The 17,006-nt window shown below is 45.4% G+C and overlaps 1 protein-coding gene across 2 annotated transcripts in view; it reads left to right on the plus strand.

Moving 5' to 3' along the window:
* The window catches only part of LOC147703580 (transmembrane protease serine 9-like), a 1,394,371-nt gene that overhangs the window by 987,308 nt on the left and 390,057 nt on the right, over positions 1-17,006 (plus strand). For both annotated transcript variants that reach the window (XM_086931925.1, XM_086931926.1), the window contains exon 17: positions 1,899-2,170. In XM_086931925.1, coding sequence (XP_086788051.1) covers positions 1,899-2,170 — 272 coding nt within the window. The remainder of the gene's footprint in view (positions 1-1,898; positions 2,171-17,006) is intronic.

A 17,006-nucleotide genomic window follows, 5' to 3' on the forward strand; every position in this document is an offset into this window, starting at 1 on the left:
CCATGACACTTATCGGCCTCTAATGGCCTCGATCACTTGTCATGCTACCATTTCCGCCCCAGATTTGAAGTGCTAAGTGCATATAATCGATATGGAAGACAGACTGTCTGAATTCCCTTTACACAATACAATGTTGCAGCGTAATTACACACTTGAAAGGACTGATCATATACATTGTAAATGATGTGCAAGGTATACAACATTCAAGTGTATATATATATATATGTATATATATATATGTATAAATATATATATTCATATATAATATGTATTTATACAGTCAAAGTGATCGAGAGAAAGAGAGATATAGGGCACTATAGACCTAGCAATGGGCAAGTCAATCAGGGGCGTAACAAAGGACCCTGCTGCTCTGCAGTGTTGGGGCCCCCAGGCTTACCCATACTGGAGGGTGACCCCCTGAGCCCATACTGATATGAGTATGAGGGGCCCCTTCAGGGTATCGTGCAGGGGGACCCCCTCATGCTTTGTTACGCCACTAAAGTCAATGACAGAGACCTAAACAGTGATAACAAAAATGAGTGTAGAGACAATGTATCGCCTAGTTTGATAGTGTATGTTAGATTTTTTAAACATTGATTGGGTAAGACATATTGAAAAATCACATGCCTTTTCGAGGTAAGGAATCAGACTAGCAAGAAACTGATTTTTCCGTTATGCTCCTTAGTGGGCTGGGTCATTACCTAGAGGTATTAAGTCTTTTGTGCACTGATACTAGAAAGCCTATTGTATTTGGCCTTGCTAGATTCTGGCATGCCCTTTGGATTAGGCCTAGAAAATTATGTAGCTGAGACACTGCATTTTGGAAAGCCTTGTCAGACCAGAATGTTATCTAACTTTTTAAAACATTTGTTTTAACTTGCAGTTGTAGGAACTCTAAGCATCTCAATTTGTGCCATAAAATTTGCTATTTTGCACATATGCACTTTAAAATTGTCCTGGAGGCCTTGTCAATTTGAATTTGTACTAATGTTTTTATGCATTTTATTCTATATTCTTTTATCCTTACATTTTGGTGTATATTTTTTTTAAAAATTGGGCTGTACACTTTTTAGGATCTGTGTGATCGTAATACAGTTGTTGAAATTAAATGAAAGATTGTACAATTCTTTTGTTTTTCCTGTAACATTTGCTAAAATGGATAATCGGTAGGCCATGTCGGTGCTTTAACCCGTTTGCTCCGGCCGTAGCAAGCACTAACTCGATAGTGCTGCGCATGACCGTTGGCCGACGCGGCCTCACCCGCTTAATAGAGCGTTCCGCACTGGTGCGGAACGTTCGAAGCAGCAAATGGGGTAAGGACAGGCTTTTGATGGTTCAACAAAAGCTTTACCAGACAAGCGTCAGCTAAACATCGAAAAGATTGAATGATACAAAATAGTTGGGGTCAGTTATTGCCCAATTTTTATATCCTATCTAGTATACCCTTGCAAAGGGAAAGCAACTTCAGTTAAAAGTAAAAATGTAACTGTTTGCTATCTTATTGAAACATAGGCAAATAAACAAAATAGCGTCTGATTGTTAAGGTATCACACACAAGGTTGGTATAAAAAAAACTCTAGAAGGAGTCATTAAAGTAAAGTAACATGGTCAATACGGTGTAAGTAACCTTGGCAACAGCACTTGAGGAACTGATAGTTTCATCAGATTGTGGATGCCTCGTCACAAGTTTACATACACAGTGTTGAACCTAAGTAACACCTGGGTCTGATCTTTATTTAGTAGATTCATTCCTACCCCCTTTCATTGATTAAGATTTACTTTTTACAACTGGCAATCTAAATCTATACTTGCTCTTCCATGAATATGTGTGGGATTGTGTTCCACTCTTTGGGTGCCAAGTAACAAAACCTACGTGACTTGTTTCTCTTCTTTCCCAGGCCTATTTACACCTCATCTTATGTAGTGCGCATGGGAGCGTACCAGCTGTCCAGCAACAGTTACAATGAGGTCCGATCTAATGTGATACATATATGGGTTAACTGGAACTACACCTCCACTGGTTCCCTAGGAGACATCGCCCTCTTGGAGTTGGAAAGTCCAGTTACCTTCACAGATTACATCCAGCCTATCTGCCTACCCTCAGCATCCATTCAGCTGCCAGTGGGAATGAGCTGCGTGGTGACTGGTTGGGGGGATACTGGAGAAGGAGGTAAGGTGGATTCAAGAAGTCAGATGTAAGAAGGACATGCTCTTCCACTACTGTACCTGTGCCAAGCACAGAATGACATTTACTATTAGGACTTTTTAAAGTGCTTCTTTTAGCAAACATCTACAAACAATGTAAAACAACAAAAACACATACAATAGCAATTGCAATGTAGGTAAAAAGGGATGAGAGTAAAGAGAGATGCCTAGAGTGATTGAAGGTTGCTAAGACAATGTGTAGGTTTCAGTTGATCACATAAGTATATAATGGTAGAAAGAAAGTGTTTGACAAAAAAGAATACAGACACAAGCACAAATAAGAAAGAAGCAAAAACTTGATTAGATACAGAGGAAATGAGAGTCAATAGAATTTAAGTGTAACAGCAGGTGTTATGAGGCCATAGCGGGGAAGAAAAACTGGAAGGGGCTGATTTAGAATTTTGTTGAGAGGGTATTCCGTTGCAGCCGGATTACCCTCTGAGTCAAACTGAAGATCTGACCCCCGAATCCCTAGACTCCTCACAATCTGGCTTCCGAGCAAAACACAGCACTGAGACCGCCCTCATCGCAGCAACAGACGACATTCGAACTCTACTAGACAATGGAGACACAGTCGCCCTCATCCTCCTCGACCTCTCTGCAGCATTCGACACAGTCTGCTACAGCACCCTTTTACAATGCCTCAATAACATCGGAATCCAAGGAAAAGCACTTGAATGGATCACCTCGTTCCTCTCAGGAAGAACCCAGAGAGTCCGCCTCCCACCATTCAAGTCCGAGGCCACTGAAGTCATCTGTGGAGTACCACAAGGATCCTCACTCAGCCCCACCCTCTTCAACGTATACATGAGTCCCCTCGCGGCCATCGCCCGCCAACACAACCTCAACATCATCTCCTACGCCGATGACACTCAACTAATCCTTTCTCTCACCAATGACCCCAGCACCGCCAAAACTAACCTACACGAAGGAATGAAAGAAGTTGCCGAATGGATGAAACAAAGCCGTCTGAAACTGAACTCAGACAAAACAGAAGTCCTCATCTTAGGGACATCCCCCTCTGCATGGGACGACTCCTGGTGGCCGGAAGCCCTTGGAAAAGCACCCATCCCGACAGACCACGCACGGAACCTAGGCGTCATCCTGGATTCGTCACTCTCAATGAACAGACAAATCAGCGCCGTATCCTCTTCCTGCTTCAACATTCTTCGCATGCTCAGAAAAACATTTCGCTGGATCCCCACCGAAACAAGGAAAACAGTCACCCATGCTCTGGTCACGAGCCGACTGGACTACGGAAACACCCTCTACGCAGGCACTACCGCTAAACTCCAGAAGAAACTCCAACGAATCCAAAACGCCTCAGCCAGGATCATATTAGACATCCCACGCAACGAACACATCTCTGGTCACCTTAAAGACCTCCACTGGCTACCCGTCAATAAGAGAATCACTTTCCGACTGCTAACCCACGCACACAAATCACTCTACGACATCGGACCAGAATGCCTCAACTCACGACTGTCCTTCTACACCCCCTCCCGCCAACTACGTTCTTCCAACCAAGCCCTCGCCACTGTACCTCGCATCAACAAGACCACCATGGGAGGCAGATCCTTCTCATACCTGGCTGCTAAAACATGGAACTCACTCCCCGCTTACCTTCGCCTTACCCAGAACCACCTAACATTCAGAAAACAACTTAAAACGTGGATATTTGACAAGTAATCCTCCTCCCCTGTCTAAGCGCCTTGAGACCCTCTGGGTATGTAGTGCTCTATACAAATTCTCTGACTTGACTTGACTTTCGATAGAATATGGGCCATCGGAGTTTTTGGCCATTCGACCACAGACCCAGTTTAGAGTGGTACGTTAAATGACCAGTGTCTACTCTCTCTTAGTGTCATGAAAAACCTGGAGGTAATGGACAGTAAAATACTTAAACGGCCTCCCACACCATGGGAGAAAACTTCCATGGTGTGGAGGTCATTAGTTATTGTTTATATAAAAACAAAACCCAGCTTTGAGATTTTGTTTTTAAAAAAATCAAAAACAAGTTAAAGTTTGACAGACATTACAGTCATTTTGATGGTACCGTCCTTCAAACGTTTAACTCATTGACAGGAACCATTGTGATGGCAGTACCTGTCAATGACTAGTGATTCCTAGAGCTGTCTGCTGGGCTAGCAGACATCCTTAAATTTGTAGTACGGGTTCATCAGGTCAACAGAGCATCTTATTCCATCGCCCTGACAGAGAAAAATACCTACTCTGAACTCCAAATTGGGCCCAAAGTGTTGATAGACAAATATAAACTTTATCAAGGAACACTTTTGGGACCAATGCGCTATGTTCAAGCTACAGATCGCGAGAAGGTGGGGTGCAGAAAAAAGGGAGTGCAATCACTTTAGTCACTTTTTGGAAAGACACCAGAAATGTACAAATTGCCATGAAACTAAAACTTAATTGCTACAAGACTTGCCACATGTACTTAATTTTTCTATCTTGTGGTGTAATCGGTATAAATGTAACCTCATAGCAACGTAAGAGCACTTGATAAATAGCAGAGAAAATATCAGAGTGGGGCCTTTTTATGGGACTTCTCGTAGTAGGTTCAAGCCAGTACGTGTTGATTCCTCAGGTCCCTGAAGTGCTGTGTTCGTGTGATCAGATAGAAAGGTGGTACAACATTCATCGTTTTGGAAAGGGTTCTTATAAGAACACTTCAGAGACAGAATTACAAAGCATATTTTACTGTTGCAATTCCCTGTCTTCTGTGGTAATTTGGGGTTGCTTGGTCCAAGAATCTTTACTACCTTAATATGTAAGCAGTTTCTGGAGATAGTAATGTGTTAAAAGAATATTTGTGCATATTTGATTTGTTACAATTTGCTTAGATAGGCTGTCCTTTGTTGTATTTAGTGCTATTGTGTTTTTTGCTGCATTCTTTTAGGTATAGTATTGCTGTGTTGTGCAGGGGGTTTTGTGTTGCTTATTATATCACTGTTTTATTGTGTTAGAGGGAAAGAGAATGTTTAAGAGCATATAACGAAAACCACAACACTGCTATTGAATAGTTATAAAATACTGCAAACAAGCCATTAGGCAGTCCAGAATTGTCTACCTCGAGAAAATATAGACTACCCCAAATCCTCCACGGAAATGTTTAAGGATCCCAACAACCTCGTGAATCTTCCTTCATGTTCCCCGGGCCCTCTGCCTTCAAAAGAAAAGTGCAACATGCTTGGTAACTTTTTTTATTAACAACATTTTTGAAAAAATCTTGAATCTCCTACTACCAACCATCATACCATGCGTTAAAACTCAGGGAAACATTAGGTCAGGTCCCATTCTGTCAGCTTTCCCGGCTTGCATCCCCAAAACAATGGAAGCCACTCTTAAGGCAATCAAATCAGTATCTCCTTTAGACCTGGCCCCTCCTGATATTTTAGGTCAAGGTTGCAATTGTTTATTATCCATCTTATGGATATTCCTAATGACTCCCTTAAAGCTGGCCATATCCCCAAAACATGGAAACACGTGATAGTGAAGCTGCTTCAAAAAAAAATACCGCTAATCTAAACCTCCCAGATTGCTGAAGACCCTTCTCCCTGCTTCTGGTAGTGAGTAAATTACTAGAAAAGCATGTTAATAAACATCTGTCCAGCTTTTTGGAGACAAGTGATGACCTCTTCCCCACCCAGATAAGTTTCAGATAGAACTGTAATATGGAGACTGCACTGCTGGTGGAATGCACTCTGATGCCAGCCTAGGGAACCCAACCTGGGAAAGCACCCCTTCAGATCGGTGACCCACTCAAGCAGTAGTTATCAGTGTGCATGATGGTCCAGTTGCAGGCCCAGGCAAGTCCAGTTGCAGCAGGTCAACTGGGCCCTGGCAGTGAGGCCTATAGAGAATGTTGTGCCCCTGTAGCTCAGAACAGGAAGTCAGTCAACTGGCCCTTGATGTCACTCCGGTTATCCTGGGATAAAAGGAGCAGGTCTAGTCTCCCTTCTCAGAGAGCAGGGCAGGCCTTAACCAGCAGGACAGTTCTCCGGAGAGCAAAGTAGGCCTCAAGCAGCACAACAGATCTCTGGTAGCAGCAGGGCAATTCTTTCTCCTTAATTTCCACAGGTCCAGGAGTGTACTGATGAATGGCTCAGAAGGTCCAATATTTATACCTGGTGCCAGCCATTAAAGTGGGGAATTCCCTATACTACCCTCACGTCTTGTTCTGGAAAACAACCCTTCCCCTGTCAAGGCTCCAAGCAATCGGAGGTGACAAAATGCTGGTGTCAGGGTCCTTTGTGTATGTGTGCTGGAGGCAGCCCTTTGAAGTGTAAGTGAGGCCAGGATAGCCCCACATCCAGCCATCATGGCTGGATGGCCCATTCGACCAACATCTAGTCCCCTTTTGTCTCACCGTCTGGGAGAAATGCACAAAGTCCAACAACTTGCCATTCACTTTCATGTGACCCAGTACATTGACAGCAGTCACCAAACGGTTAGGACAAGAAAATACCAACTTTCCAAATGCCACGTTTTTCAGAATTGTAACTTAAAATCCTACTTTGCAAACACAAGGAGATGATGGACGGAGCGCTGAAACTTTTTAGACACACCCAGTCACAGATCTGGGTTCAATCCATCATCATTCTTTAGATCACTTTGCCACACCAGTTCAGACACAGCTATATGCAAATCAGTCTTGACCCTGTGCCTCATGGGAACAGTTCAGCCCGAACAGCCAAGCCATGTCTTCCCTGGACCGGAAACAAGCATCCTGAAACTGGTTTCTGGCTAACAGCCGTCATCAGTCAGGCTAGCTTGAGTCCAGCGGCAATCCTACTTTAATATTAAATAGAGATTCACATTACAATTAATTTGAGTGTAAACATGACAGCTCTACCTGCTCACAATTCAAAGTTATCACTTATTAAATGTAATGAGGTAACCCAGTGTTTGGTAATTTGAAAGATAGATTGTGCAGGAGTGTTAGACTTGGCATCTTTTGGCGTGTTTCTCCTGTGTTTTTGCTTTCTGACCTCCTGGTTGTGACTCTGTTTTTGCTGGTTTAGTATCTGCGCACTTTCTCACTGCTGTTCAGGGTTAAAATGATAGTGCTCCTGTTGTAATTGTTGTTGTGAATTGGTGATTCCATGATTTGTTATTTGATTTACTAATCAGTCCCTAGTACAGTGCACTGTGTGTGTCCAGGGCCGTTAAATAAACTGCTGCTAGGGGGCTGGCAGCACTGGTTGTACCACCCATCTAAGTAGCCCTTTAAAAATAACTTGGATCTGCCATTGCAGTATCTGAGTGCAGTCTAGCACTGCGATGTCGACTTGGCAAGTGCACCCACTTGCCAGGCCCTAACCTTCCCTTTCCTTACACGGGAGTCATCCCTAAGGTAGGCCCAAGGTACCTCAATGGGCAGGGTGCAGTGTATGTGAAAGGTAGGACATGCCTGATGTGTGTGGCATGTCCTGTTAGTGACATATTGGCAAATTCATTTTTGACTATTGCAAGACTACCTGTTCCCAAAGGATAGAATGAAGAGTTTGCTTATAACATTTTATAAACATAACTACCCCTAGGAACAAGGTTGGAAAATAAAGGTTAGTATGCCTGGACTCAGAATGTTAAAATGCATCTTTTAGTGAATGTGATTTTTACATTCTATGTATGAAAATACCACTTTTAGAAAGTAGGTATTTTCTTGCTTTGCCATCAAGTGTGCCTCTGCTGGGTTTGTAGATTGACTGTCTGGCTTTGGAGTGACAGGGGTCTGGGGATGTGCCATAGCACCAGAGAGTCTAGATGGGTCAGGGATGAGCTGAATAGACCGGGGCTCCATTTAGAGTAGGGGGAGGAGTTTTCCTACATGTGAATGGGCCTGGTCTGCCGCTGACAATGCTGTCTCCACCTCCTGCCAGCAAGCTGCACCCGGGAGCACAAGACTGGTTCTGGCTGGGCACAGACACTCTCTGCCTCCAGAGAACAAAGGATTTTAGACAACAAAAAGTTGGGCCTAAACCCCTAAACTTTAGAACCAAGAAGACTGCCGAGAAGAAGAGCTGTAGTAGCTGTAGAAGCTGTGAGGAGGGACTGCCACTTTGCTGGGTTGGCCAACAGTGGCTGCTTTTGTCTTGGACAGTGAAAGGACTGGCCTGAACTTTCTACTATTTCCTTTTTGTGAGTTTCTCCAAGGGCTTGTGGTAGAGCTAGCCCACTGTTCAAGAATTCTCAGGAACAGCAAAGACTTTAAGTTCTTCTGCCATCAGCACTGGTGACTGTGGGGCAGTTCTACAAGCTCCTTGCATCATCTTTACAACACCGTTGCATCAGACGTATTGGCGTCTTAAACCATGCGCCACTATGCACCAGGTTTACAACAGGACGCATCTAGTAAGATGCGTCACGTTGTAAAGCCCTGTGCTACAGTATACATGCGTTGGGTATAATGTATGCAGGGTGGGCGTTCCGTTGCAAGGAAGCCATGTAAAAGTGACACATACACCTCCTTGTAGCAGGCGTAAGGAGTGACGCAGCATTGCAAGTATAGGATGCCCTTGAGGAGTGCAGGAGTTGCCTTATGCTTGTGACACGACTCCAGCACTGCGTCACATATACGCTGACAGATGCGTCACACACTTGTCTCTCCTTGAGCCACGGTGCCCCGCATTCTAAATGTGGCGCATCCATAGTGGTGCAAGGGGTTCCTAACGTTGCGCAAAATAACTGGTGCATCCCTGCTGATCTGCATGGATGCTTCAGTTATTGTAATTCTGCCCCTTTGTGTTTTGTGCAGCACCAGAAGAACCGCAACCTGACACTGTCTACGACGCCGCTACCGACTCCATGTCCTGAAAGCACAGCAGAGAGCACTGCTGCAACGCCACACCGCAACCACCTAGATGCTGTGTGCACTGTGGTTCAAGGGCACCGCTTGTAAGCTACAAGACGCACCACCCTCATCCCGCACCGCAACCTTGGCCTACCAACACCGGTGCCATTGACTCCAAATCGTCAGCCGACCACCGCGCTTCTGCAAGGACACTGCTTGCACCGTGACCTGCCAGTACCGCGACAAGCACCGCATCACTTCGCACCACAGCCCTGTTCTCCCTGATCTACTGGACCACCCTCACCGAGCCGCTGTCTGTTCCATAACTTAAGGGCACCGCACGTCGTACCGCTGCACTTCTCACCGCAGCCCCATCCCCTGCCGACGCCGGTGCTTCTGACTTCAAAAGCGAGGAGTTCGATCTGCAACATGTGTGACTTCAAAGGCCCAACGACTCCTGCACCGACCTCCGTAACTGACTCGTCCGGATGCCTATTTTTCGGGGCTCATCAAGAGCTTGCCGACGCCCTTCACTTCTAAAGGTACTGTTTTGTGGGTCTTTCCAACACCGCAGCTGGCCCGCTACGCTGCGGTCAGCCAGAGCTGTTTAGATTTGTTGTTCTTGACGCCGTGATAGCCCCAGATGGAGCCATCAACTTCAAGGAACTATATTTCAAGTCTAATTTGATTACTGAAGATTTCTGAGAACTGTATGGTCGTTTTTATATTGTTTTGGTCTTGTTTTTGATATATTAAAATATTGGATATTTTTCTAAACTTGTGTGGTGTCCTTTTATAGAGCTTTCACTGTATCACTGTTGGTTATGTGCAAATGCTTTACACACTGCCGCTACAAAAAGGCTCACAGCTTTTGAAACTAACTGGAAACTCTCACACAAAGTATTCCTAATGAGGCATAGTTTAAAGACTACCAAAAGAGCGAGAAGAAGTGGTATGCCAGTAAGGCCTCAAGGAAAACCCCCTCATTATAACTAACCGGAACTCAGATTTCACAAATAAGATCTTAGAACAGAAGCCACAGCCCAGGGTCTTCCAAATGAAAAAAAGAGCCTATGACAGAGGGATTGAGCCCTCAACATTGCAGGATAACCGAGAACGAAAATTTGGAGACAAATAAGATTACAAGAAGGGACATAGAGCAGAACATGGAACATCTCGAGGACAACATCCCCAACTTACCTCGCTGCTCAAAGACAGAGATTACTGCTCCAGTACGTCATAGTAACGATGATTTATGGAGACTATCTTATATATCCTTATTATAAATATTCTCTATCTCCACTCAAGAAGGCATTTGTGAAGACAAATTATAGCATGCTAAACCGGTTAGCTCAGTTAGCTTTACAGTAAGTGATGTATATGTCAGGCTACTTGATGAAACCGAAACAACACATGGGGAAGCAGGCAAGATCACCATACCATCAGTAACAACCCTGAACCGTACCGCCTTGGTGGACTCCTCAATGTTAGCATAAGTTACCTCGACCTTGCTCTCAGAAATTAACGCACTGACCCGGCAGACACATAAACTAGAACTGCAGGTCGACTTAATGCAATCCCTGGCAAATAGCATATCAAAACTGAACATGAAAATCAGTTCTTTGGAAAATAAACTAGGCAGTTTAACTTCCCCATCTTGGACAAACTCTGCACCGTTTCTGACATATTAGCGCTCTGGATAGAGAATTTACAGCACATTACTCTGACCAACAGAGACTGTACCACAACTAATCAAGCAACTAGAGCCCATTCCTACACTCGTCTACAAATCCCTTACTAAAGTAAAACCAAAATCAGCAGCTGAGGACAATTGTCAACAGATATAAAACAACGTGCTGTGGGCTGCAACTACCCCTCTACCATCAGAAGCCATCAAATGTCAGTGTTAGTTGATGCTCTGCCTGTAGAAGAAGTAACCTCAGAATCTATGAACACAGAGAATAAATCAACCATAGTTAAAGATCAACAGGAACAAGTACAAACAACCTGAATCCCAACAAGGAGGGAGAAACAAAAGCGTACGAAAAAAGTAAAACTCAGGCAAGGTATCAACACCAATTAAAGATGTAAAACATAGGTGAAAGGGCAACAAGGAGATTTTACTCCCCAATATTTTATAAAGTGAAGGCAAAGAAGGAAGCACTAACTCAAGCAGTCACATCAATACGTATACATTAACAGCAGAATACCCAATGAACCATAAATCAAAAGAAATTACTCACTAGATCATACACATTCGGCACAGATATATTGGACATTTTGGAGGAATCTACAATAATACAAAAATATCATGGCAACCAGCAGGAGGACAAAAGACACAGGACTCATATTTAAGACAAATAAATAAACCTGAGACAAAACTCACTCTAATATGAATAAACAGCAGGAGTTGCCTGACCCAACCACATACAAAGACAGGAGTGACACTGCCATAAGGTATCCCCCCACGGACTCCGGTAAGGGAAGTTCACATTCACACAGAGATATTGGTTCAAACTCCATAAATGCCTGTGTAATTAGTGATCTCAACTCCCCTGTGCATATTGCTCTGAGTGGAATAAGCTGACCGGATTGCAATGTAATTCCACTGTACATTAGAAAAGCTGTAAGTAGTGACACCTTGGAGGGATGATCAAGAACAAACAGGCAAGAAAGCTCTATATAGGCAGTGGGAGCGTCAGTAAAAAATCATTGAATAGCTTCACCAAATTAATACCAAGGGTATCTCAGGGTGGCGCAGGGAAAGTAAAGCATCTTTACAGATACGTCACTTTCTTTTAAATCTGCCCCATTATACCTGGTGCAGGTATAATGTGGCGCGGGGTTCACAAAGTGACGAATCTACCTAGATGTGTCACTTTGTAAATATGACGCAACATGGCACATTTTTTACCCTGCTGGTGCATCACAAAAAGTGACGCAAGGGTTCATAAATAAGCTCCTGAATGTTTTACAACCACATTCATGGTCAAAAAATATTCATACACACCATTGGGATTGCTATTTGGAAGGGACACCCTAAAAACGCCCTTTCCAATTACCTAAATACCATTTTGTGATTCGGTATCAGGTTACCGAATCGCAAAATGGGTTTTGATACATGTAAAAAGCCTGTTTTACGTTCGCAAACAGGACGATTATGCAAAATTGGTTGATACATGTGACCCTTAGTTCCTTTAATGAGATTAACATGATTTTTAACCACAGAATGCAAAGGAAAAATCAGGATTGGATTAAACACTTGCACATGGAACTGTCATCTTCAAAGCTGTCTTAGAGCTTAGCAGCTCAGCAGCTAGACTCGGTCCACCAGCACTTCCTGCAAATGCAGGACCTCTCATAGCAGTGTCATGCCGGTGCTCTCAGCCCAAACAGTATCACACTCTTCTCCGTACAAGAAGGTTCCCCAGCAATGCGTCATCTGTGGATCTGTCAGTTGGTCTTAGTTTTTAATCAATCATTATGTTGCATTCTGGGAGGTGTAGTTTCGCTTTTCACAAGCCACAGATATCAGCATGAAAAGTGCTCCTTTTGGCTGTAAAGCTATGATTGGTTGGAGGTGTTCAACGTGACCTAGGGGAAGTTCTACGCTGTGTGATTCAACCCAGGTAGATGTATCCTGTTGTTATTCCAGAGCTGACTTAGTTTTATAGGTGCAACCAAGCAAAACTAAATACTGCCCTTACATCACAACTGTGTAAAAACAATGTATTTCCAGTCAGTCCCACTGAAATGGCAAGATTTCTGTGGGTACGCGTTTTCCACATAATAATGAAAATGCTGAAAAACTCATCATCTGCGGTATAGTCTTCAGATTTTAATTTAAAAAAAATATCCAAAGTTACTAGAAACGTCAAGATGCGTTCCCACGCAGTGAAAGGTCATTCGCAAAAGTTCTCTGGTTATCTTTCACTTGTTATTGCTGTATATGGTTATTGCACTTGCACTAATGAGGTGAAATCTTTTTCCAGGCAGTGTTACCATGAGAAAACAGGACGAATGAAAAAAGTAGTACTGTCACAAATTGCCTCGCATTACGCCGCACAATGCTGACTTTCTTAAAGCACCGTATTCATTTCTTACCAAACATCCCTACAAAATGCATCGTTTTTCTTTCTGTAATATTTTACACGCAATCAGTTTTATGACTTGAATGCAATTACAAAAAAAAAGTTTTACTTGTCAAGTGATGCTGCCAGTATGCCGTACATTCTGCGGTTTTTGAACTTCGCATGCACCTGGCCTTTTCTGCTGACAGACCAGGTGTAGGGACCCCGCCCAACCTGCACCAGGACATACTCTCTATGGAGCCGGGAGTGTTGGTGCCCTGTGCCAGGCTGAAGATGAGGGGTGCCAGGCTGAAGACAATCAATCAATTAATTAGCCATTTGTAAAGCGCACCACTCACCCGTGAGGGTTTCAAGGCGCTAAGGTGGGCGTGAAGGGGGCAGCTACCGGTTGAACAGCCACATCTTGAGGAGTCTCCCAAAGGCCAGCAGGTCCTGGGTCCGGCGCAGGTGTGCTGGGAGGGTGTTCCATGTCTTTGAAGCGAGGTGGGAAAATGATTTGCCGGCGGTGGTTGCTCAGGGGATACGTGGGACGGTGGCGAGGGTGAGGTCGGCAGAGCGAAGTTGGCGGTTTGGGATGTAGAAGGACAGTCGTTCATTGAGTTATGCTGGTCCTGACTGAGGGATGATCTTTGGGGTACGCCGCAGGTGATGGTGGTGGCTTCGGATCGGAACGAGAAGAAGACAGACTCTCTGGGTTCTGCCGGTGAGGAAGGAGGTGATCCAGTCAAGGGGTTAGCCTCGGATCCCTGCGTCGTGTCAAATGCGGCCGAGAGGTCCAGGAGGATGAGGGCCGCATTTCCGCCCTTGTCCAGTATGGTCCTGATGTTGTCTGTGGTGGCGATGAGGGCGGTTTCGGTGCTGTGGTTGCTGTGAAAGCCGGATTGGGAGGAGTCCAGGATGTTGTTCTTCTCCAGGAAGTGGGTCCATTGTCTATTGGTGGTCTTCTTATTAACCTTTGTCGGGAACAGGGAGATGGGTCGGAAGTTCATGAGGTCCTTTGGGTCCGCCTAAGGTTTCTTGAGGAGGGCGCTGATCTCGGCGTGTTTCCAGCTCTCTGGGAAGGTGGTGGTCTCGAAAGAGCTGTTGATGGTCATTCAGAGTTGGGGTGCGATGGTGGAGCTTGCCTTGTTGAAGACGTGGTGGGGGCAGGGTGAGCCAGTGTGGATGGTGTTCATGATTTTGATGGTATCTTTGTTATTGATGTTGTTCCAGGAAAGCAGAAGGTCGGTGTGTTTGGTGGGTGTTGAGTCAGGGGGGGTCGGCGTCATTCATTGTCAACTGGGTGTCGAAGCTGTTGTGGATGTGTGTGAACTTGCTGTGGAAGAAGGTAGCCAGGGAGTCACTGAGTTCTTGCAACGGCGGTACGTCTTTGGAGCTGGAGCTGGGGGAGGCGAGTTCTTTCATGATGTTGAAGAGCTCTTTGCTGTTGTTTGCATTGGTGTCATTGCATTCCTTGAAGGAGATTCTCTTAGCGGATCGGATGAGTTGGTGGTGTTTGCATCTGGCGTTCATGAGGGCTGCGTGATTGTCTGGTGTCTGGCCATTGCGCCATTGATTCTCGAGTGTGCTTGGAGTTCTGGAGGTCAGCGTTGAACAAGATGGCTCTCGGTTGGTGCGCTTGTTGGAGGGTTTTCTGATCAGGACGAGGGTGTTGGCGCAATCGGCAATCCATTGCCTGAAGTTTTAGGCTGCTGCGTCTGTCTCGGAGGGCTTGGGTGGAGGGTCTTGGGCGAGTGTGGTGATGAGCTGGTCTTCTGTGACTTTTTTCCAGCTGCGCTGTGGGGTGCGCAGTGGTTGTTTGTGTGCAGTGTGTTTCTTGCAGGAGAAGTGGATGCAGTGGTGGTCGGTCAAGGGGAGTTCTGTGGTGTGGCTGAAGGTGACGTGCTCTAAGACTGGTGTACAGAGGTGCCCAGCTAGGAGATTAAGGAGTGTGACCCGGCTGGCGAAGAGAGGTGCCCAGGCTGGTGAAAGGAGGGGCCCACTCTGATGAAGGGATGCGCTCTGGCTGGTTAACAGAGGTACTGAGGCTGGTGAACAAAGGCACACAGGCTAGTGAAGGGAGGTGCCAACACTGGTAAAGGGAGTAGTGTCATTATTGGCAACATCCCCACCCACAGTCTGAACATGCATGATTTAATAAATACATAACACAACTTTTGTTATGGGAAAATATTGCTGCAGGTTTATCCCATACAAAAGTATGCAATATGGTGGGTTACCTTATGGGCGATCCAAGGGCAGGCAGCTGTAACCAACCTATGTTGCCCTGCCCGCCTGATGAGCCAGCACTGGGGGTAACCCAATCAGTGCTACACCTTTTGGGTGATCCTCTTCCCGGATCAAGTGACACAGTGGTCCCTTATTACTCATTCCCCTTTCAGTGCAGAGCGTAGCAAGGCAAGCCCCCGTTTGGTCAGGCCCCCAACCGCCCGAAGGACTAACAGGGCGCCTATGCGGTTTCACAGTAACCTACCCTGAGCCTCCTGGTATTTGGCTCTGGCACCCCTATTGTGCTTGCGCAGAGGTACCCTTCTGTACTCATCTGCTTTCAGATCGCCCTGTAACTCCGCCACAGCTCAGGAGGCGTCCCCCGTCGCTGCCAGAGCACCCACCAGCACAGCTGTATTTTGACCTGCAACCTGCCATTTCCAAGGCCAGGAGGAACAGATCGATCCACACTGGAGACTAGTGGACCCCATCTTTATCAAAATATCCTTTGACATTAGCCTGGATCAGCTTGTGTCTGATGAAACCAAAGCCCCTTTGGTCTGTAAACTTGTGCATTGAACTATACACCCTCGTGCCGGAAAGTTCCACTGCCTCACATGACTCAGCCCTGTGCCAACTCTGGGCGGGACAATTTCAGACAACCATAGCTCACATTGCCCCATCTATTTGCTGATCCCAACTAGCTGCCATCCTTCTAGCACCGTATGTGCCTGAACTCCTGTGTCCCCAATCTATGGGACAGCTGCCCACTTGTTAGGTGACTGCTCCCACCACCTACCTGCCTACTTTGGGTATCAGGGCGAGGAGGTTTATACTTAACATTTGCACAGTCCCTTTGATTGCTAAATCATGGGGCACAGGAATGTTCATAACTTGAAGTATGTGACAATGAGCAAAGGTCTCCTCATGCACTTGCCATGCATCCCTTATAGGAATTTTTCCTGCTCAGCTCTCTCTGTGGTGAAACCCCCTAAGCTTACTAGCTTAGTGATTCTGTCTGATTTAGTACAGTGCGCACTGTCTGCAATATGGTACCTAACATTCGGTATTGAAAAATCCTAGTTTACCCCCATACTAGATTATTCCCAAATTAGGGGGGGTTCACACTGCCCACCCTGTGCAGCCCCAGCAGTGGAAAATTACATGCTCCATTAAATTTTAATTTTGTTGAATACTGGACGTGCCAAATGTACTTTTTACATAGTAGCCTTTTGTGCTTGGCACCTTGTTTCCCCATTTATTGGGACAGCAGCAGGCTATGTTGGCTGAAAGCTTTCCCACCCAGCTTGGCTAATATAGATAACCGGGTGGGTCATTAGAGCTTAACTGCAGCAACATGTTGCCTACCCTCGGTGCTCGGGGCACTTACTTCGCCCTGTTGACCAGACAATTGCACTTAACCCTTTGATTGCTAAACCCTGGTGAACACCTTAATGGTGTCAAATCTGGTTTTAAAGAATATATGTATTGTGCCCACTATTGGCGACACCTCACCCTTTCATGTAGTGACAACTTATGCAGCGCAGCCCGCTTGCTTAACTGCCGTCAGATCACAGATGCACAGTACCTGCTATCCATCTCTGACCCTGGATGCTTAAACCAGCAAAGTGTGGGAATCCCAGATTCCCAGTTTCATATTTAGCTGCAGTACACCTTCAGTGGATCCATTGGGA

This window comes from Lissotriton vulgaris, chromosome 7 (assembly GCF_964263255.1).
Source record: "Lissotriton vulgaris chromosome 7, aLisVul1.2, whole genome shotgun sequence".
Taxonomy (NCBI): domain Eukaryota; kingdom Metazoa; phylum Chordata; class Amphibia; order Caudata; family Salamandridae; genus Lissotriton; species Lissotriton vulgaris.